Source organism: Osmerus mordax, chromosome 3 (genome assembly GCF_038355195.1).
Source record: "Osmerus mordax isolate fOsmMor3 chromosome 3, fOsmMor3.pri, whole genome shotgun sequence".
Classification (NCBI taxonomy): Eukaryota; Metazoa; Chordata; class Actinopteri; order Osmeriformes; family Osmeridae; genus Osmerus; species Osmerus mordax.
The window spans coordinates 6,208,605-6,231,450 of record NC_090052.1 but is presented as its reverse complement, the minus strand read 5'-3'; the positions used below and the strand labels follow the sequence as shown (position 1 = coordinate 6,231,450).

The 22,846-nt window shown below is 40.2% G+C and overlaps 1 protein-coding gene across 3 annotated transcripts in view; it reads left to right on the top strand.

Annotated features, from left to right (window-relative positions):
- The first annotated feature begins 5,308 nt into the window (after nt 1–5,308).
- The window catches only part of gdpd3a (glycerophosphodiester phosphodiesterase domain containing 3a), a 37,073-nt gene continuing 19,535 nt past the window's right edge, over nt 5,309–22,846 (top strand). The window contains exons 1-9 of one of the 3 annotated variants that reach the window (XM_067230660.1): nt 5,309–5,389; nt 6,385–6,489; nt 6,683–6,914; nt 7,470–7,512; nt 7,922–8,057; nt 8,327–8,372; nt 8,694–8,812; nt 18,722–18,811; nt 20,620–20,753. In XM_067230660.1, coding sequence (XP_067086761.1) covers nt 6,776–6,914; nt 7,470–7,512; nt 7,922–8,057; nt 8,327–8,372; nt 8,694–8,812; nt 18,722–18,811; nt 20,620–20,753 — 707 coding nt within the window. In that variant the 5' untranslated portion in view covers nt 5,309–5,389; nt 6,385–6,489; nt 6,683–6,775. The remainder of the gene's footprint in view (nt 5,390–6,384; nt 6,490–6,682; nt 6,915–7,469; nt 7,513–7,921; nt 8,058–8,326; nt 8,373–8,693; nt 8,813–18,721; nt 18,812–20,619; nt 20,754–22,846) is intronic. The other 2 variants (XM_067230643.1, XM_067230652.1) reach the window with 2 other exon arrangements.

Here is a 22,846-nt window from a genome sequence, read left to right as displayed (position 1 = left end):
TACATGACATTGTATCGAGGCCCAATTGGAGAAGAAGCCATAGGATATTTACAATTGTAGTAGGCCATTAGATCTGTTTTAAAAGTTCAGGGGTGTAATTTGTTGGATATGAAGCCCCCACCCTCCACTCCAGAGACAGTTGGTGACAGAGAGGTGCAGACATTAAGTTAAACATAGTCATGCGTTAAGAGTAGAGTAAAAAAATACAGATCCCCCTTTCTGAATAAAGTTCAACTGATCTGATTTGTTGATTTCTGTTTCTATGAAAACCAGTTTAGCCAAGCTAACCAACGTTGTTTTTAGCTAGCTTGCATTACCATTCAATAGCTAACAAAACATTAGTAAAAATAGCTTGCCAATCGAGCAGAACTTGTTAATGTAGGAGACTCAGAGACCTTAGCGGGTCACTAGCATCTCGTCATATCACGCAGTCGGAGCACAGCTAGATAATCAGCTGTCAGCGCTCTTGAGTACCCAACATGCAGTGCGGCATGTCAAAAAAACGCAAAGACTTGTGGAAAATAGTTCGGTTACAACGGCCATGCGAGGGATTTCAGTTGTTGTGTTCGTTCAGTTAGATGTTTGTAATGTTATTGTTTGATAGTTAATATAATCTTGTTGGTCACCCTGAGTTTGCATGTCGTGTAGTTTAATGGGAAGAGAGAGTCGGCCGTTGAACTATCAAAGGCTACACTCGAAAGGAGCTGGACATGGGCTGTGCCCTAGCCAGTTGCCTATGAGGCTATTCTTGAGATCTACTCAAGAAGAAAGTGAATATCTGTGGTTTTCAAGTCATCTTTGAGAAAGTTTGAAAACACTGTTATGGTTGATATGTATTGATTGTGGGAGGTAATTTTTGGACTATATCTAAATCTCATTCGGCTGCTGCAGCATTTCTGCTTTGGCATAACCTGCGCTGGGAGAGAGGGAAATAGCATGGATGGGGGTAGTGTGCGGGTAGATGTGTCTTTACAGTATATAGGGTGAAATGGAATGAGAAATGCATTACAAAATGTCTGAAAGGGGTGTATTTATGTAAGTGTCCACATTGCCTCAATATCTTTGTGTCAATAAATAAAATATAATTTTGACTGATGGTTTTTCAAACCTTACTGGCTTCAAGGTGACATCATTCTGATGTACCATGCGCAATTTCATGCAATCTTACCTTGAAATGTCAACCGTTTCTTAACCTTTGTCCCAAAGCTGACCAAAGCTCATACTCTGCCTTTTCTACTCATACAATCTCAACAGTTGGTGTGTAGCAGAGAGGATAGAGAGACTGACTCGTGACCTTATGCTCATGAGTTAAAATCCCCATTCAGCCTATTGTTGTTGGCCAAACATGAAGTAGTTTTGCTTTCTTGTTGTCCAACTCTCCATCTTCAACAGTGTACATGTTTATAATATTTTGCCTTTTTTTTGGAGGAACCCGCATCGCTGCTTGCAGCTATATTTATTATTATTATTCTTAGGACTGGGTTTCAATGGCAGCACCCAGAAGCGCTTGGTCGAAAGTTTTGAAATTTGGCACACTCATTGGGGACAGTCCCATGGTCCAATTCACAAAGTCTCATGTCTCATACTTGGGCACTCTAGCGCCACCAACGGGTAAAAGTTGGAGTTGCGTTTACATAAGTAACTTTTGAACCGCATGTCCGATTGTCAAAAATTAGGTACCATTGGATTCCTTGGATCAAGCCGAGTTCAACGCACACCATCAATTTCTGGTTACATAGATTTCCCGCCATTTCCGGTTTATCAAAAACCTTTGAAAGCCTACTCCTCCTACAATTTTTGTAAAATCTTCTTCAAAATTACCAGATATTCTCTTCAGACTAAGCCTCACAAAAGTTATGGTAAAGAATTGTGATAACCCCACAACCGTTTGTCCGTGACAGCCAATCAAATTCAGCAGAAAAGCCGCCAAACAGGAAGTGAAGTCATATCTCAGCAGTTCTTTGAGGTAGTGACACCAAATTTGTTACGCCTACTCGGAACCTTATTCTGAGGATGTCCTCCAAAAATGGTGTCATGTGACTAAAAGGGGGCGTGGCCGGAAGCATAAACGTGTTTTAGCTGTTGAAGTTTTGACCTTAATAAAGTCATTTCTTTGTCTCTTGATGTCTTGTGGGATCCCAAGCCTGACCATCGATAATATTTCATAACAACCGAATAGATCCCGGCCGCCATTTTGGATTTCATGGTAAAGTGTAAAAATCTTTTGCACGCCCCAAATTTTGTCCAATGTTTACCAAATTTGGCATAGAGTATATCCAGACCCAGCTGCACAAAAGGTATCAGATGGATTTTCAATTTTCAAAAACGTTTGTTCGGTAGAGCCGATCAAAGGCGGCGGCCGCCATTTTGGATTTCATGTTAAAACCTTTTGCACGCCACAAAATGTGTCTAATGTTTACCAAATTTGGCAGAGCCGAAATTTCGGTACAGCCGATCAAAGGCGGCGCCAAAGCCGCCAAACAAGGCGTGAGAGCATATCTCAGCAACCATTTGTCCGATTGTTACCAAACTTGGGTGCCATCGTTCCCACGAAGACCAGAGGGCTGGGGTGCTATACCAGAAAAATCACTGGTATGTTGGTGACTTGGTGTGTTGCATGAGTGCAAAAGGTTGTTGTGAATTAATTGTTGCACAAGTGCTATGGAGGCTATGGTGCTATGTCCTGCTCTGGACTGCTTGGCCCCTCCATTGCTGCTTGCAGCTATATTTAGGGGCCAAGCAGCGAAGCCGTTGATCGGACTTCAGTGAAAAAATATTTTGTTGTCCATTCTTTATTAAACACTCGGCACTTACGGTCCACTTTTGTTTTTTTTGGTTCGCTCATTTTTACAGAAGAATTCCAAAGGCAAAGGGAAAACGTGACGTAGAGAGTATAGTAGGCCTACACCAGTAAAAAAAATGTCACTGTGTCTGGAATGCGCCATATATCGGGGAAACGCGGGCATTGCAGCGAAAAGTCTGAATTAATTAGATTTTTACGATAATTTAGACAAGTTCGGATTAAAAAGCCTAACGGGCCGGATGTGGCCCGCGCGCGGGCAGTAGTTTGCCCATGCCTGCTGTAGCTCATCTGCTTTTTGAAAGGAAAGGAATGCAAGTACAGCTAGATAGTCAAAACACCTAGACTGTAGGCATGTAAACTAGTTTAGCTTGCGAACCCAAGAGCATAGGTAGAATGTGTGATGATTTAGCCTAGTTTATTGGCAATGGAGATAACGTTATTTCATGTTCCTGACTGTGTTTCATTCAAATAAATAACCTGTGTTGTCATGTAAATCTACAATTCAAGATGCATGTTTGTCCAGATCTATTTTTCAGCAAGATAGCCAGAGCTAACTGCAGCTGAGTTGAATCACGATACGTTTACTTGCTAAGTTTTAGTGCTAACGTTACCCACCTAAGGTGATCCTGTTCAACAGAAGTGGAAACAACTAACGTAATCATTTCAAATGATTTAGTCAATCTGTTGAAAACAGTGTTGTGTAGACACAATAGATTTATTTGTAAGTTTTTATTTCAAGTCTCCACCTTCGTTATTTCAGTGAGTCCTGTTGGCCGTGTTGCGTCTTTGCTCCGCAGCTTCACTAGTTGTAAACCAACCAATCAGCGCGCAGCTCATCTATATATTCATGAGCATAAGATAAAAGGAGAAAACCAGCAAAAATTTCACTGGATGTATCAGGGGGCATAGAACAGCACCCGGGCCATTTTCAGCCCAACCAATGTTACCAATGTCCTATTCGGAGACCTTCAGGAACAGTGTGAGATACCCCAAATAAACAGTCAATCACCCCTTTAAGGTCAGCTCTTTATTAGTGTGTGATACTCATCATAATTCATATTTAACTAAGTATTAATTCAGGTATAATTCAGGTATTAATGCATGATGATTCATGGACGTTTATTGTGAAGGGTTACCATCAATCTGCCGATTGGAGAAAGACTTTAACATAGCCCAAGCGCTGAAAAATACAAATTTCAGTGCCCTGGTTCATGGAAGTTCTCAGCGATAAAGTGAGCAAACAGTGCTTGATTGGCCATGACTCATTTTATTTTTTATTTGTGTACAGGGGCAGTGCACATTAATGAACATGACTGTAAATGTGCCATAATTAGCCAAAAGGATAATTTTTCATCTGTAGACCCTTGACAGAATGTTAAAAAGTCACCCTAAAAACAATGCATCTTAGCCTATATTAATACAAAAACACAAATGTATTAATAAAAAAAAAAAAAGATTGATTGATTCCAAGCAGACTACATCATTTAAATACATTTTAGGAGTTGTAAATTGTATATAAACTCATATTACTGACGTAAACGCAAAAAACCAGGGGACTTGACGTCTCAGTTTTCAAGTCCTCCCCCGACTGCAAGCGGCAACTCTCGCCGATTGGTCCATCCAGCCACAGCCGATGTCGAACACACCTATTATCTTTATCTGCTAAAACAGCTTTAGAAAGTAAGGTTTCTGTACTGCATTTGACTAACTTATAATATTGGAAACTAAAGAAATACAAATGTTATAATATAAACAATATAAAGTGGTCAAGTTCAAGGGGAAGATGACCAACAGTTTTTTTGAGCTATAGCGCCCATCCCACTGAGACAGGAGGGGATATCTTATTGTAAACAGGTGTCTGTATTTAATAAAATACCATTAAAAAACAAAACATGTTTTAACTTGGTTTGTATGAGGTATAAGGCTGAGTTCAAAAGGGTGGGGACACCTTGCAAGGCACGGTATAACATACAAGTTGGGATGTTTTCACCTTCTACCTTTGAGCTTTGCCACTCACTTTTGCTTCATTTCAGCAATTCTATTGAAACTGTAAACAATACCATTCTACAGCATTCAGGTTACTTTGTGTTTATGTGAGAGCCCACATACCTATTAACACAGATTCTTTGTTGAATACACTGTGTGATTCGTGCTATGTTTACATACCTCAGCACACCATCCTTTGTGAAATCAACAGATAGCCTGCCTTACATCTATGCTTGCATGCCTTTTGGAAGTCATGTCTCTTTTTCTCTCACTCTGACTAATTTTTTTCTTCTCTTCTTCTTCCAAAAGCCCAATCTTTCTGTTCAATGTATGATACTGTATTGAACAGTAAAATGTGACATACAGAAAACATCTTCTATACAATTGATTAGAATACATTTGACAAACCCAGGCTGCACAATACGTTCTGCAATCATTTCCTATAGGGGGACTTTGGAACAGGTTGACACTTTATTGTGCACACACATACACTCTCTAACGCACACTCATGATGTCAGTTTCATTGTAGTTCAAAACAAGTCAAGCCAGAGTGAAAAGCAATATTGCCACAGGGAAGGGAGAGGCCACCGAGCGACAGAGGTGAGTTACCTACTGCTTATTAACTTGTACACATTTACATTACATTTATATTACATTTATGCATTTAGCAGAGCTTTACAAAATTGCATAGGTCACTGATCATAACAACGAGATAGCCCCAACATTGTGAGCAACCAAAACATGAAGCATACATTGTGAAAAACCAAATAAGTGCCAAAGGGAAGAACCATAAGAGCATGCAGTTAAACAAGTCACAATTAAACAACATGAAACTCAAAATGTGCAAGAGTGTACCTGTAGAAAAAAAACAATCAACAGTAAAATATTTCACAGCGAGTACAAGAATTTAAATCCGTTACAAATAACCAACAAGAGCAAGTCTCTCAATAAGAGTCATTGTGATCCTGGAGGAAACTAACATCAGGTCCAAGCATTCCTAAGTGCAGTTGTACTCCCGGAACAAGTGCGTCTTGAGCCTTTTCTTAAAGGTGGGGAGACAGTCAGTGTCCCTGATGGAGGTGGGGAGTGGATTCCACCATTGGGGGGCCAGACAGGAGAAGAGCTTGTGTTGGGACCGGGCACTCTTGAGCGGTGGGACCACCAGACGGTTGTCAGAAGAAGACTGTAGGTGGCGGGTGGGGGTGTAAGGCTGGAGGAGAGACTTGATGTAGTCGGGTGCAGTCCCGTTCACCGCTCGGAAGGTCAGTACCAGAGTCTTGAATCTGATACGGGCCGTGATGGGAAGCCAGTGGAGGGAGATGAGGAGCGGGGTAACATGGGAGCGTCTGGGAGCGTCTACACTCATGAATGGGTTTCAATAGTTTGGGTGATGAAGCAGAAATGGAAAGAGCAAGTGAGGTTAGAAATGGAAACTAGTTGACACTGCAAAATATACTGTGGGAAAGTGGCAACAGTGGTGGCATCAGATACAGGGTTTTTGGTGGAGGGAGGGAAATGCTAGAGACTTGAGTTCCACCTTTGGTCTTACCTGTTTGTCAAGTTTTGTTTCATTTTTTTTACTTGAAATGTTTCAGCTTGTCTATTGGCTCTCAGAGTACACATTTACTGACAAAGTGCAAAAAAAGAATAAAGGAGATCATAAAAGAGTGACAGAGAGCAAGGAGAAGAGAGAAAACAGGGTAAGTGATTGAGTGACCGGCGTGTGCAAGAGAGGATTTAATGGAGAAATGTGTCTGAGAAAAATTCTTAATGTTAGCAGGTAGTTTAGATCCCAGCATGTGCATTTGATTTACAAAACTTATGAAAGTAAGTGTGAGTGCAGCTGAATATACAGATTAAATAATTCAATTCAATACCCTTCCCCAAACACAGAAAGTTTATTTTTGGATACTTTGCTCCAACTTTCCTAAGGACCATCCGGTTTACTCTTCCTCAGCCTCTTCTTTGGGAAGGATTCTGGAAAATATGAGTAGCTCCTTGTACTTCATCATACCGGCCCTAGGGGGCTATACCCTCACATCACTTTACTTGTTAAAGAACCCCCACATCCTGCACAGGAAAAGAAGGACAGCTTTCCACTGCACACACATCTCCCATAGAGGAGGTAAGCATGGAGAAACCCAGGGACCCGTTCCACAGTTTCTATAGCCTCATAATAGCTTCATTGTCTCAATTGTTTCCTCTCCAATAAGTAATTATTGAAAGAGGCAAGAAAGCACTTTTTTTGTTCATTTCAAATGGGCTTGGGTAAAGCTTGGTAAAGGGAAGGGTAAAAAAATAAATTAAAAAAATCTGTGAGGTTTAAGATAAATGGCATCACTGCAGACACTTTAGCAAATCTAGTTTTTTAGTCAATGAGTAGTCACAGAGGAAAGGACCCCAGGGTTAAGGGGGACATGTAAGGGCCAAATGAACACTTGTTTCGCTATGCAGTTGACTAAATCAGAGAGATATATTTGCTTTTACGCATAAAACCATAGAGCACAGTATATACCGTACCTAGAGAAAGTACAAGAGAAATACTTAACATCCATTTGTTCAGAGAGCATTCATACTGTATATTGGCACATGTTCACTTTGTCAGTAGTGTATACACAAAAAGTTCAGAGAAAAAGGTGATCTGAAGTTAATCTTTTTCTACTCTGCTGCTGATTGCCAGGATCCGGTGAGAGAATAGAGAGCACCATGGAGGCATTCAGTCAGTGAGTAACTAACAGCTAAAGAATCCAACAACAGTATAATCATCCAAGTGTCTTGGTTTTCAAGTTTTCTGTTAGTAAATTAATTGTGAGGTTGTGTTACTACCCTTTGCTTAGGGGCAAGATATATACAATTGTATTTACAGCAAATGCCTGATATGATCAACATTTTTAATATATAGTCATTCATACCAGTCAATTACTTTTATGTAAACTAAAAAGTATTTTATGTAACACAAAATACAGAGTATGTTTCTATTTTCTCTGCACTCAAATCAAAATAGCTTATGTGATTATAAGCTTATAGTACTTATGTGACAAACGTGTATCTACAAAAATGAAGTGTTAGCCAGTTAGTTCACCAACATTACTAAGTCTCACATTTCTGTCGCCCTCTCCCTCTCTCCCCTAGTGCAGTGGAGAAGGGTACAGAGATGTTGGAGATGGACTGCCACCTTACCCGGGATGGTCACGTGGTTGTGTCACATGATGAGAACCTCCTGCGACAGACGGGCCAAGATGTCACTATCTCTTCCTTGAGTCTAGAGGTCAGAAACTAAACTGAATCAAAAACTTAAGTTTGACCACTTGATAAAGTTCTCAAAATCAAGTAATGTAGAATGTACAGTAACAGTACAGTAAATGTACTGTATCACCTTTAATATGTAAAAGTCTCACTAGCAGTGTCAGTTTGAAATAATGATGATTAACCAATAGTCAATCAACAGTAGAGTCAAAAAATATTTAAATATTCAAGAAATCCCATATTAATTCTGAAAGGTGAATTAATTAATGAACACATCCTTATCTCTTTCAGGAGATGCCTCTGTATAAAGAGAGAATGGAAGTTACGTTTTTTGCAGGTGTGTAATTTGCTCTGTGTATAGCTCAGTGGTTGAGCATTTTACTTCAGATAAAAAGGTTGCAGGTTCAAATCCAGCCCCCCGTATGTCTTTGGATAAAAGTGTTGCTCAATCTCTCACACACTCCCAAAACCCATGACAGAGGTAAGTCTTGAGCAATCTGTTCCAGACCAGTTTTCACACTGGTGGGTATGTGCGTATCTCTGTGCCTAAGTGAGCATTTGTCATGCATATGTGTGTGTATGTATACAAACAAATACTAAATACATCCTTCCATGCCACCCCTCCATCTCACGCCCTAACTTTGTTTTGCCATGCCAGGACACTACAGCACCGGGACAGACAGGAAGTTTGCCCTATTGGAGGATGTGTTCAGGAAGTTTCCCAACATGCCCATCAACATTGAGATCAAAGAGGAAAACACTGTGCTGATACAGAAGGTAACGTTTCTGACCTCTTTAATGGCAGTGTTAAATACGACAAACCAAATTACATAGTCTCTTTTTTATTAGACAGGCACTGGGAGGTAAAAGTTTGGAATAATGTACATATTTTTCTCTTATGTAAAAGAAAAATAAATAATTAAAGGATACTTATCTGATCACAATGGATCGTCAGCACATTAAAAACGTAAAAAATACATTAAAAATACTTAAGTGTTTTTATTTAAAAAATCTCAGCAATGACAGTGTTGCCGATCCTTGGCATTCAAGCTGACAATTTGTCCAGATACTCATTTGGGATGACATTTCATCCCACGCTTCCTGTGGCACTTGCCTTATATGGCTGGCTTGTTGGACACTAGTCACACAACTTACAGTCTAGCTGATCCCACAAAAGCTCAATGGGGTTAACCTCAGGCAACTGTGCCAGCCAGTCCATTCTGTAGTCCTGACAATGTCTGTTTCTTTGCCCACTATAACCTTTTCTTTTAGTTTTTTCTGTTTACAAAATGGTCTTTGTCTTTGCAATTCTTCTCATAAGACCTGAGTCCTGTTCCATCAACGTCGATTATGGAAAAGAGAGACTTATTTCAGCGAGAGTTCGGTTCCATGAAGGTGGCTTATTCTAGTTCTAGCTACGTAACCAAGGTAACTTATACTTCGGAACTAGCCTGCTCCGTGTCAGGCTAAAAGTCGAGCTAAACTAAGATGTGTTGCAAATAATCTCAAACAGGCAGAAACACAATGTAAAAAGACAGTTCCGTCAAGTAAATTCCTGTGCGCAAAGCACTTTGTTAGGAGTGCTGACTTTTTGAAGTGCAGACATGAATGAATTTACGTGTTTACTTCATCTCCAAAGAATGTATTAATTTAAATAAACAAGTTACGAAATAATGTGACTTTAACTATTTTCAAAAGCCATTGGTTAATTGACATAAAATAAGGCCTTAGAAACTAAGCAGAGCATTTAGACAAGTTACAATCAATTATGGCGTATCCGTTCTTTGACAACCCTGTGGATGAAGGTGCTCAGAATATACAAAGAGCGTTTATCCCACCAGCCCCAAGGGTCTTCAGAGACAGAAGTAATGCTTCCCTGACCAGTATATGGGGAAGAGGTATAGGTACAGCAGGCCCAGCATAGTTTATCTTGATAGATTAATATATATATAGAAAAACGCATAAGAGCAGCCTACCATCCTTCGTAGAAAGTAGTAGAAAGGAGAGTAGAAGACTATAATAGTAGAAATGAGGGTAGTAGACTGCAGTCTATGTAGGTAGGCCTAGACTATGTAGTCTGCTGGAATCACACACCAGGAAGCAAACTCACTGTAGCCAAGCCTTGACCATTGTTCAGTCTGTCTGCATCTCTGTGTGTCTTAGCATGTGGGACATTCTTGAACAGGGTTGGTGACTTAAAAAGGTTTAGCAAAGGCAACTATGCCAGGAAATATGAAGGGTATATCTTGCTCCAAAGCAGTACCTGAATATTATCATCAGTTTTCCAGATAATCTTGAAACACAAAGAATCAACAAGACTTTTTATTCTATTGTATAAAGCATTGTCATTGTTTAAAGTAGCCTATATGTTGACAAGCCTCTATATTACCTCATCCTCTCCTTCTGGCTTCCCCAATGTTATAGGTGCAATATACTGTCCCTGTGGGTGTATCCAGGCCCACTGGAAGACTCAGGGGGTGACTGTCTGGTGCCCCCAGGGTTGAAAAAGCATCTCTAAAATGCTCTCTAGAGTGGCAAAAATGAGACCAAGTGCCCTACTGTCTGCCATTCACATTGTGAAATATGCTTTCACATATTGTGAGTGCCCAGGTTGCCCCTTAACGCAATAAAGGATAGTGTGCCCTCTATAAATTTCAAAACATGTCTTAATGAGTTACTTTATAGTAGAGAAAATGTGATGCAGTACACTATAAGGTGCTCTTACAATGATCTAAATTTGACTGTTCCCGTGCCCTTACTTCCAATGGAAAAGGGTGCTGTTATGAAATGCCCTTTATGCTGCCTCTACATGACATTGTCCCAAATGGTGCGCTTTCCATAGAAGACAATTAGATGCTGTGCCCAACAGTTTCCCCTACAATGTTCCCACTAGGGCATGCTTTCCCAAAGTGAGGCTGTGACAACACTTGGGGTGTCGTCCCATTCCCATTGTTACACTGGTGAGAGCCCATGTCGTGCAGTAGCAGCCCTTTAAATGTTTCCGCCCTTGCCCTTCAAACAGCCACAGTCTGCCACTGACCAAGCCCCCTCTGGATGATCTGTGGAGGCAGACTATGTTAGTTGAAAATCTGGAAATATGGGGCAGCTGTCCATACACTGTCAGAATAGTAATAATTGGATTTGGATGAAATATGCACGGCGCACGCGTAATATAATTATATATTCTTAGTCATGCTGGGCAATTTTAAATGACTGTTCTGCCAAGCAAAGTGTGCTACAGTTTGGGTCACCTTCTGATCTGAAAGTTTGTGCTGGATCTGTGCAATAATACTTATTTCAGTGAATCCCCCATTTTAGTCATGGTTTATCTTTCCCTTTTATCTTAAAGCTCAGTTAATCAGTTAATAAATGTGTGTGGCAAAGTTATTTTGAAGTAATTTATTAATTGTGTTCAAGATGTGAAGACAAAAAAATTATTAGCCCACATAAAGTGCAATTAACCATGGCCTTCTTCAGTGTTTTGAATTTTATCCAACAATTTTTAATTGCTGTCACGTTCTTTTTTGGGCTATTATTCTCAATCTCCTGTTGAGAATATTGGCCATAGGCTACTGTCAGAACGGTTTCAGACAGCTCATCAAATTACGCTAATTATCAGTAGGCCTAACTGCATATAGTTATGTTAAGTAGATTTGGTAGGCCTACAATTTAAGCATTTTAACGGTCATAATGGTTTTACAAGTTGCCTCCTTTGCCGTGTTAATTGCGGCAACATTGCCCTTTTTGGGGACAACTCCCAAAAAAACTCAAATCAATTTACGTTGCTGAAAATAACCCCTCTGCTGGGTTACGCTTTGCTTTTTGCGACATAACTCCTCTTTTCGACGATCGACTGATATGGGCTGCACAGTCTAAGCTTATTGAGGTCTAGCTTTACATTTACATTTAGTCATTTAGCAGACGCTCTTATCCAGAGCGACTTACAGTAAGTACAGGGACATTCCCCCGAGGCAAGTAGGGTGAAGTGCCTTGCCCAAGGACACAACGTCAGTTGGCATGACCGGGAATCGAACTGGCAACCTTCGGATTACTAGTCCGACTCCCTTACCGCTCAGCCACCTGACTCCCCATCGCTTGAATAAGCGTTGCCTGTTAGCGGAGCAGAACGTTAGTGGAACGGCTTGAGGCTTAAGTCTAAGTTGACGTTTACCCAAGTGAGACTTATTCGTGTAAGCGCAACTTGCGTTAGCGACGTTGATGGAACACTCCCCTGCTCCCCTGACTCTCCTTTCTACTGTTATTCATGATGGTACCGAGGGGCGGTCTAGTTTGCTGCAGTTTTTGGCTCGTAATACTTAAAGTTCAGGGACATAAGTTTGATATCAGCTTTGGTAGGGACATCAATAGTTAATGCTCATGTTGTTATTATGTTTGAGTAAAAATATGATGATTGGTTGGCCTATTATTTAGAAACTTTCTTTAGTTTCGTAATGTTTTCTTAACCTACTCAATTCTGACTTGTGTGCTGACACCTGGACTTATGTGTGACGCAACAGTAGCTATTATAGCAAGCACAGAAGAGTGCGGGGCCATGGAATTCTGCGGGCAAGCATCAGTTTGTGTTTTCGGTTAAACTGGTTGATTGGGATACTGTGTTTCTTTTTCCAGGATTATCAATATAAATCAGGGGTCTCCAACACGGTGCCCGCGGGCACCAGGTCGCCCGTAAGGACCACATGAGTTACCCGCAGGCCTGTTCTAAAAATAGCACAACTCACCAGTCAGCTGCGTCTAAAATGTAATTTTATTCTGTTGATATTCTTTTTTAACCATTAGATGCGTGAGTTCTAAATATTTCAGACGCTTCCACCAGAGTGACTTATTTTTCCAAAACAGAAGCTAGCTAGCTGTAGTTAGCTTCCGTACCTAGCAACCTAGCATAATACTCGTACCAATGCTACTACCTGCTAGTGTTACTTGTTAGCCTCCTAATTGTACATTTTGAAGCCATACATTTACATTTATGCATTTAGCAGACGCTTTTATCCAAAGCGACTTCCAATAGAGAGTTTTACAAAAGTGCATAGGTCACTGATCATGACAACGAGAAAGCCCCAAACATTGCGGGTAGCCAAACATGAAGCATACATTGTGAAACCAAATAAGTCCCAAAGGGAAGAATAATAAGAGCATGTAGTTAGACAAGTTCCAATTAAACAGCAAGAACCTCAAAAGTGCAAGAGTGTACTTGTGGAAAAAAAGCAAGCAACAATAATATATTTCACAGCGAGTTCAATAATTTAAGACAATACTACAGCGTTTGTCATATCGTTTTTGTCTATCGGAAAATAGTCGGTTGGAATGTTCAGAATCACACATGTGCGACGCTAAGCTGTGGTGCCCGCTTTCGAACGATCGAACGATCACATGGGGCCCGCTTTCGAACGATCACATATGTGCGACGCTATTCCTTAACGGGTTTATCAGACTTGCATTTATATAGTTTTGAAAATGACAATATATATATTTAAAAAAAGCTTTTATTGATAAAAGTAAAAACCAGTATTGTGCGCATGACAAAACTTCAGCGTTTGTGGAGAGAGTCAGCTGGCAGGCGCAGCGAAGATCAAGATGGAGAGCCGAAAGCGTTTTTTTTTAACCTCAAATATGGCCAAAAACAATCACAGTGAATAGAAGGAAGGGTTCTTTTTTACAACTGTTAATGAAAGCTGCGTGTGCCTCATTTGCAGGGCGAATGTGGCAACGTCAAAGCGGCACAATGTGGAGAGACACTTCACGACCTGTCACAAAAGCTACAATGTTAACTACCCATCGGGTAGCGTGGCGGGCAGAAAAATCCCATAAGTTAAAGGCAGCTTTGGGTAAGCAGCAGTCTTTTTTCACAAGGCCGGCGAAAAACTCCCAAAAAGCAACCAAAGCCTTGTTTAGACCAACACATTTTCTGATAAAGAAGAAGGCATTTTTAGACGGAGAAACTTTCAAAGAAGCAATGATGATAATTGCTAACACTGTACTTAAAGATGAGAAAAATGGAACCGATCTAACCTCCATTCTCTCCGATGTCCAACTGGGGGCATCTACGATGGCTAGACGAGTGTCGGCTATGTTCGGTAACTTGGCCGATCAGCTGGACCGGGATTTGGCGAAGTGCAGGTGGTTTAGCATCCAGTGCGACGAGTCTGTGGACAGCAGCAGTACAGCGCAGCTGTTGGTCTTTATCCGGATGGTGTTTGATGCTTTCTCCACAAAAGCAGAACTTCTGACCCTACTGTCCCTAAAGACAATGACGATGGGAGTTTAAATTTATAACGCGGTGAAGGAGTTTTTCGTGCAGAAAAAGGTACCATTGGAAAAGCTGCTAGCGGTGACTACAGATGAGGCTCCTGCTATGATCGTCCGACATACAGTTTTCATCGCTCACTGCAAAAGTGACCCAGACTTTCCAACATTTCTGCATTACCACTGCATCATTCACCAGCAGGCGCTATGTGCAAAAGTGATCGGCTTTGGGCACGTGATGACTCCCGTAGTGAAAATCATAAACAGCATCCGCTCCAAAGCAAAACGGCACAGGATTTAGAAGGTGCTATTGGAGGAGATGTCAGCTGAATATGGTGACCTGATGCTACACACAGAAATCCAATGGCTCAGCAGAGGACGAGTTTTACTTAATTTTTTGTCACTTTTGGGTGAAATCAAAGAGTTCATGCAGTCCAAAGGCGAAGACGTCTCGCTGCTAGAGGACACAGAGTGGACACTTGACCTTGCAGTTTTTACGGACATTACTGGGAAACTAAACCACTTGAACTGCGAGCTGCAAGGCAAAGATAAGACTGTTGTTGATATGATAAGTGCTTCATATGCATTTAAAGCCAAGATGAACATTTTCTCTGTGCACTTACAGAAAAAAAGGTGCTGCACTTTCCCTCTGTACAGTCGGTGCTGAAAGACAATGCTGACAAGTTGCAGAAAACTACTGTCAAGTCATAAGCAGACTGGGGCAAGAGTTTGAGAATAGGTTTTGTGACCTTGATCAGCTTGAGCCATGTGTGTCATTCATTTCCAATCCTTTCATGAATGTTGACATAACATGCATTGCTGAGCAACTAAGTGCAACATTCAACTTGGATGCTGGACAAGTGGAGATTGAAATCGTAACATTGCAAAATGACCTCCACCTTAAAGCCTACCAGGCTGCACCAAACCTTTGGTGCCTTGTTGACACAGAAAAGTACAGTGGTCTATGCACAGCAGCTATGAAGGTTGCCAGCCTGTTTGGTTCAACCAATCTCTGTGAATCAGCATTTTCTGACATGAACTTCATCAAGAAGAAACACAGAACACACCTCACTGATGCACATCTGCAAGACTCACTCAGAGTTGCAGTGTAAAGTTACACACCAAATTACAATACACTGGGGAACAGCATGAAATGCCAGTCTTCCCACTTACAAAGAAACAGATACCAGATGTTGTCAGTGGCAATATGGCAGTGCCATCGCAAAGTTTAATAAATTTGGTAAATTCAAGTGTGTTCATGAAATGTAACAGATATAATTTTGTTAAATGAAATCTAACAAATATAATTTTGTACAAAATGCTGCAGATTTGGTCATTAGTTTAAAATGTGATAAGATTTATAAAAGAATATGAAAGTAGATTTTTGTTAAACATTACATAATTGATAACTTTTTCAAACATGCTGCAACATAGTTCATGATTTGGGTTTGTCAGTGGCTAGAGATCATCTGAAAATGTAAACAATAATAGAATAAAATAAAGTATTGAATAATGATATTGGCCGCGTTTCCCAGATTTGTTAAGAAGCTCTTAACGAATCTGGGAAACGCGGCCATTAACTGTTTCCCACCTTGTTAAGTCATTGTTGATAATTATTGTGAGAAATCATTAACATGATCAGTGTCTTCACATAGATGAGTATCATTAATAATAATATATAACTAAAGGTAAACTGAGCAAATTTGTTATTTCAGAAGAGTGTACTAAACTGGTAGCCTTTCGTATGACTCGGTACCCATGAAGTAGCTCTCAGTTTCAAACAGGTTGGTGACCCCTGAGCTAAATGAATGCACTGACTAACACTTTACCGTAGTTTACGGAAAACAGGCCACTTTTCCTATAAGCCGCATCCCACCAGAATGGGAGCTTCGTGTTTGAGTACAGGCCGCACTGGAATATTGACTTACGAACGCTTTTTTTATTGGACAGCTTGGATAGCCATCTAACCAGACAACATTCGCAATCAGGGTGAACACTCAAATTATCTAAACTACAGACCATAGCATTACACATATCAAAACAGAACGAACACAACTATAGAACTATGAACAATGCTTATCTAACTAAGCTAATGCCCTTAACTTCGTAGCTTTTCAGCTTGCCGAGGGGCCTTCTGGGTACCAAGAGCATTGCCGCTACAATACCAAGCAATGCACGAGTATAGGCGATCTTACAGCATTGTGTAACACACTTCAGTTGTGGATAGTAGGTCTAGAAATAAAGCCAAGTCACTCATTAAGTGGCAAAATCCATTGTTATGTCTACAAAATTATTTTAGATGTAGTATAAGTTTAGCTAGCTTGCAAATCCTGAGGATAGCCTACTGTAGCAGCCTTTATGTTCAACGGAAAAGGGTGTTTTGTCCCTTGGGAGTTGCCATAGGCATGATGCTGACGTAAGCATTACGTGAAGTCAGTGAGGGTTGTTCGAAATCATAGTTTTCACATGACGTCACGTTCCAAGGGGCACACCCCCTTGAAGGGCAAAAAAGTAACTCTCCGCAAACTCTCCGCTGCCCACCAAACATAAGAAAGTCATACATTTACTTTGAGTCTGTTGCTTTTGTGTTGCCAAAATGCCGGATAGTCGTTGTGCTATCGGATGCACTAATCAAAGAGGAGACAAGCCTGGGCTGTGTTTCTATAGAATTCCGTCCGATGAAGAAAACCCAGAGAGAAGATGATTGTGGATTTGTGCCATTACACGTAATGTTACCTCTGTCTCTGGGGAGGGCAAACAATGGCAGCCGTCCAAATGTACACGTATTTGCAACGAACGCTTCATCAAAGCTCAAGTAAAGTTAAACACAAGTATATACAGATATATTAATAATTGTATTTTTAGCCATAAAACACATCTTTATGTAATCGGTTTGACATTTGTTGTGTATCAAGGTGACCAACAGCAGTGGTCGTAGTGAGTTAAAGTTAGCTAGTTAGCTAAATAGTTGGGTTGTTGTGTCAGACGCCAACACTTGCACTTTGTGTCCAGATATTTCCTTTTCTTTAGCTAAGGGGTGATCCAAAGAAACGCGGGAAGGTAAATTTTCCGGATTTTGATGCGTCTCAACGGTCAGAGCCGCTATCGCCAGCAGCGATTTGCCCTCCAGGTCACTGTGCATGTCACGTGACTGAAAACTATGTCAAGAAGAGAAGTGGGAAAATACAAGTTGTGAAAAGAGACCGCATCTGTGTCTTATTGTCCACACGACCATATATAATTATATCTAAAACGAACCTACAAAAAGCTTGGATACACTACCAAAGTTGAATTAGCCAATGTCGTTAGTGATGCTAGTTACATTTACATTTAGTCATTTAGCAGACGCTCTTATCCAGAGCGACTTACAGTAAGTACAGGGACATTCCCCTGAGGCAAGTAGGGTGAAGTGCCTTGCCCAAGGACACAACGTCAGTTGGCATGACCGGGAATCGAACTGGCAACCTTTGGATTACTAGCCCGATTCCCTCACCGCTCAGCCACCTGACTCCCTGACTAGTTAACATTAGTTTGCTTGCTGTATATTATATTTCACTGGGTCTTGCAGCTGTTTGATTTACTGAAATGATTATGAAATGTTATGTTCTACTAGCCATTTGCCTACTTTAGCAAGTCACTGTATTTCCAAGCCCTGATAGTGTACCTGAGACGACACAGTAAATTATTCCTCTTTCAAGTAATAAGTCCCCGTTCAAGTGATGAGCATTAAATTAGCTGCACGGTCTGTAGAGATCTTGGAACTAAGCCACTTTTTTGTTCTAAAACCGGGCAAGCTGCTTCGAAATAATTACTTCCGAAAAATACGGTACTTTGTTACTTCAGAACCAGTATTTGTTTTTTTCACCATGTAAGTTCACACAAACAAGGAATTTACTGTGGCAGGAAGGTGCATACAATAAACATACGTATGTTTAAAAAAAACTGTCTAACTAATTCTAAACAACTAAACTATGTAAAATATAAAATAGGATAACACTGCAATAGGAAGACAAGATGGCTGGTGCCATCACCTGTCCCTTGATCAATTCACTGATTTTAGGGCTATTTTAGAGCATAATCTTGTTCTTTCAATTTCCAGATTTCTCCATTTAGCCAAGAAAGCGTGCTCTTTTGGCCAGGTTTGAATTCGGTTTTTATAATTTATTTATTGGATTGTGGATAGAAAAACTTGACCATCAGCTTCCACATCTGTATCTTGACCATACTTTGTCAACAGTTGAATGACACTTTCTCTGTACATTATTCCAAATGTTTGCCACCCAATGTACATATTTTATTAGATTACAAAACAAGGAAATCGATATGCATCCTCAAAAACATCTGCATAATTTGTCAAAAGAAATTCATTCAAGTTTGTCATTTTACAATTTACTTAAATGTTCTTCTTTCTCTGTCAAATTTTAGGTCTCAGACCTTGTAAAGCAATATGATAGGGAGGAGATTACCGTTTGGGCAACAGAGAACTCCAACATCATGAAGAATTGCTGTGCAATAGTATGCGGCCATAAGGGAGGCAACATAATGCCCAAAACAGATCATGAATTGTGTTCAAAGTTCATAAGAAACTAACCCTAAGAATATTAATCCTCAGGGTCTGGTAAAATGGTGCTGTTGTCGGGCAAGGTCATTTCTCAGTATTTACAGATTTTGAAATTGCAGATTATAAACTTTACAATACATTGAAATCTGAAAATTGGTGAAGATATGCCTACTTGAATGTTGGTACACCTGAAATCCGTTAACAGAGAAATTCCCCTCGAAAGATTCTAAACCTTTTCATGCCTTCACACAGGGTGTGATTGTTTTTGTGTTTATTTATGGAAAGGGCTCTTGACTGAAACTTTAAACAATAGCAGATAAAAACCGAAGATGCTAATCAAACATCCCCTGTACCAGGGGCTGGTTGTACAAAACACCTTAAGTTAAGATTTTCTTTAAAATATAATCGGTTGCACAAAACACCCTGAAGTCTTCTCCTTAAGGTTACCTTAAATATTCCCTTAAGTATTTAAGGTTTGCTCCTTATCTTGGTCTTATACCTAGGATTCCCTTAAAGTTTGTTAAAGCGTTGCACGAAAGACCTTAGCAACCAAAGTAATGAAGAAAACTTAAGGTACCTCTGACTTATTCAATACCGCAACATGGCCAAATTTAAGTACCTAGACTAACGGTAAATGCAGAGTAACTGTTGATCTCATTTGTATCTACAGTTAGAATAAGTAACTTAAATGTTAGCTACTGTGTAGCAACATTTAATGTAGACCAACAAGTAAAGTTGATATCACCTGTTTTATTGGACTCCCTCCTGTAATTGGTTATCTCTTTTTTTGGACATAACAGTCAAGTTATCATATATTTTTTAAACGTCTTGAATTGACTGCTTCACCAAACTTCTTGAGTTTATTTTTGTGGCAATTTTAACGAATCCTAAATTTGTTGTTTTTTGTTTGCAGTTTTTTGTGGATCAAATTTACTTTTTAGTGTATGCTTTTGTTGTATTCCTGTAGAAGCACAACATTTTTCTCCTCTGAACAATTTGGTTTTCTTGCCTTCTTCAATTTTTTTTCGTAGGTCAACTATAAGCTACAGCTAACTAGCTCTAGCTTTTGTAAGGTGATGCACTAGTGATACAACTGAACAAACGCGGTCTCCATGGAAACGGTAACATTTTACTGCTATGAAATCACGTTCAATGTAGTAAATCCCTTAACGTTTCTCCTTAGCTAAGGAAACCATTTAAGGGATTCTGTGCAACACCCTTAAGTAAATCCCATAGCTAAGGAGAAATGTACCCCTAAGTGTCATAATTAAGGAAAAAACTTGAGGTGTTTTGTGCAACCGGCCCCAGGCTCCCACAACTCATCTGGAAGCTTAGCTAAGCTAGCAACAAATTTAGTATCTAGTGATCCTAAACATGTTGTATATTATATTGAGTGACTTCTCAATACTTAAACTTTTGTAATGTGCAAGAAAAGGAAAACAGTAAAGAGTTAATAAAAGAAATTGGCTTGTAGCGGAAAATGCTAAATGCCGACAATGGCACTTGTTTTAACAGACCCTGTCACACATTGCTAAACTTAATTACTCAGTATGTATTCTTTTTTAATCCTGCTAACCTTTCTTATCTCCTTTTCCATTGTTTATCATTCTATTCTTCCCACTGTTTACTTACTCAGGCAGTAAATGTTTGTTGTTTTTTGCACATTATTCCTTTCCTAATCCACCATTGCCCCTTAAATATTTTCTTCTTTTTCTTTTCACTCTCTTTCCTTTTGGCTATATCTTCCTTTTTTTCCTTCTAGAACACCAACATGCCATACAGCTTCAGTATTAGTCGAGGCATGCAGCTTCTCCTCCTTTTCTACAGTGGCCTACTGCCCTTTGTACCACTAGGAGAAAGCTTCCTGCAGTTTTACCTGCCTCGTATCATCAACAGGTTTGTGTTTGTCTGCTTGTCTGTGTGTGGCGTCATTAGGATTCCTCTGTCAGAAGGAAGCCTATTGGCCTCCTCCTACGGTAGGAGGAAAGCTATTGTAATTAGGGTTTCTACATCAGGAGGAAACCTATTATAATTGGTGATTTTATTGGGGGCCAAGCAGCAAAGCTGCAAATCCACCTATTGCATTTCTACCTTTTCTTATTGGGGCCAAGCAGAGAAGCTGCAAAGCCACCTATTGCAGGGCACTACACTGCAATAGGATGCGTATGTGTATTTTAAGAATACGCTTTATAACGTTCTCTGAGCATTCAACACATAAAGTTGGCTTTAGCCCGGCAACCCCCCCCCCCCGCGCCCCCTCCCGGAACTGTGTAGCCTAACATTGATAAATAAAAACTCTCATCAAGACGCACGCAGCAATCGCATATATACTCAAATCTGACGTGTTAAAATTAAACGGACAATTGACTCCTTTTTTAAGAAGGGACGCTCTGGATAAGAGCGTCTGCTAAATGACTAAATGTAAGTGTAACCGAACCGTCACTTGATGTCGATTTGCCATGTCAAACAGAGCCTGTGAGTGAGAATGATGAGCCTGAGAAGGATTCGTCAGGGAAAACACAAATGGGAAAAATGATACGGACATATGAATTACGACACCAGTGACTTGAAGAATACCAGTGGTCATAGGTGCCATCACCAGCGTATAAATAGTATTGCCAAACCTTTTCGCCAGTGCAAGGCACAACGTGTAACAGCCTATTGAAAAGTCTGTTTTCGTATCGCTTCAGATTCCTCACTGCATAAAATGTGGTTGTCATTACAGTTTTTTAAATTCTTCTAAATTAAATAAACCTCATAAGGTCTGCGAAAAAGTAGTATTGCCAGGCAATACTTGTTTCAAAGTAGGCCTGATATTGCCATCATAATACTGATGGCGGCGGCAATGCCAGTGGTTAAGGTACCAAGACGGAGAAATGCACTGTGTGTACTGTAGATTCTGTGGGCCTTCAATTGCAGGACTGTCCAAATTTGTAACAGCGTAAAAACAATTCAAACACAAAACATTTCACAATGACAGTGGTGAAGCACGTGAAGTGTAGAGACATATATCCCGTAACGCAGCAGCACTCCCGACTGCATTTTGGCGTTGTTGTTCTTTCAGGGGCCTCGTGTATAAATGTTACGTACGCACGAAGAGCTTGTGTACGGTGGTTTTCACGAACACGGTGTGATGTATAAAAATTAACTTGACGTGAGAATGTGCGGGCCGTCACGGAAACTTTTGAGCAGACATGACAATGTGCGGACCGTCCGCAAAGTCTTGTCTGGCTCTGTAACGTGGCAAATTCTAACTGAAAAGTGCCGAAACCCACCAAACATTAAAATATAACGTTTCCACTACAGTTACTGTCATACATCTATGACGTTGACTATTCAAAAAACATAAAAATAGAAGTTTGATCATTAATGTGGAAGATCACATCAAAATGCCAAAACCCAAATGGAAAATGCTATATAGCCTACTGTTTAATCCGCCACCACTTAATAACTTATGTTAAACTTGAGGGTGTCAAACAAACAACAAAATCACTCAGGAAATGCATGTCACGCGAACCCTATAGCTGCCATGCTGTTACGATGCGCCACCACTCGTTTCTTAACTTCGAGTTTTACATCGGACCATTTCTTCTTAATTTCTGCCATGGTCTGGTTCTCTGAACCCACAGCATTTTTGGCCCTATAATAATTATAACTAGAGAGGGTACAATTTCTGGGGAAATTGTAGGGTGTGCTTACTTGCGTCGGTTGCACAGGGGTCCGTTTTTTAATGCCATTTTTACAACTGATATTTCTGTATATTTTATATCAAAATGCATACTTATTATTTATAAAGATTACATAGCATATTTTTTTTGCTGCTCATTTACAACTCAAAATACGAGTGAAGTGTAGAATGAAATAGATGTCTTCTCATTTCCCCTGCAAGAGGCAGCCTCATAGTCGAATCAACGAATACATTTGGCTGACCGGTGTCGTTGCTGACGTGGTGACGTAGCTAGCACTGAGTACCCTTCGTTGACAAAAGG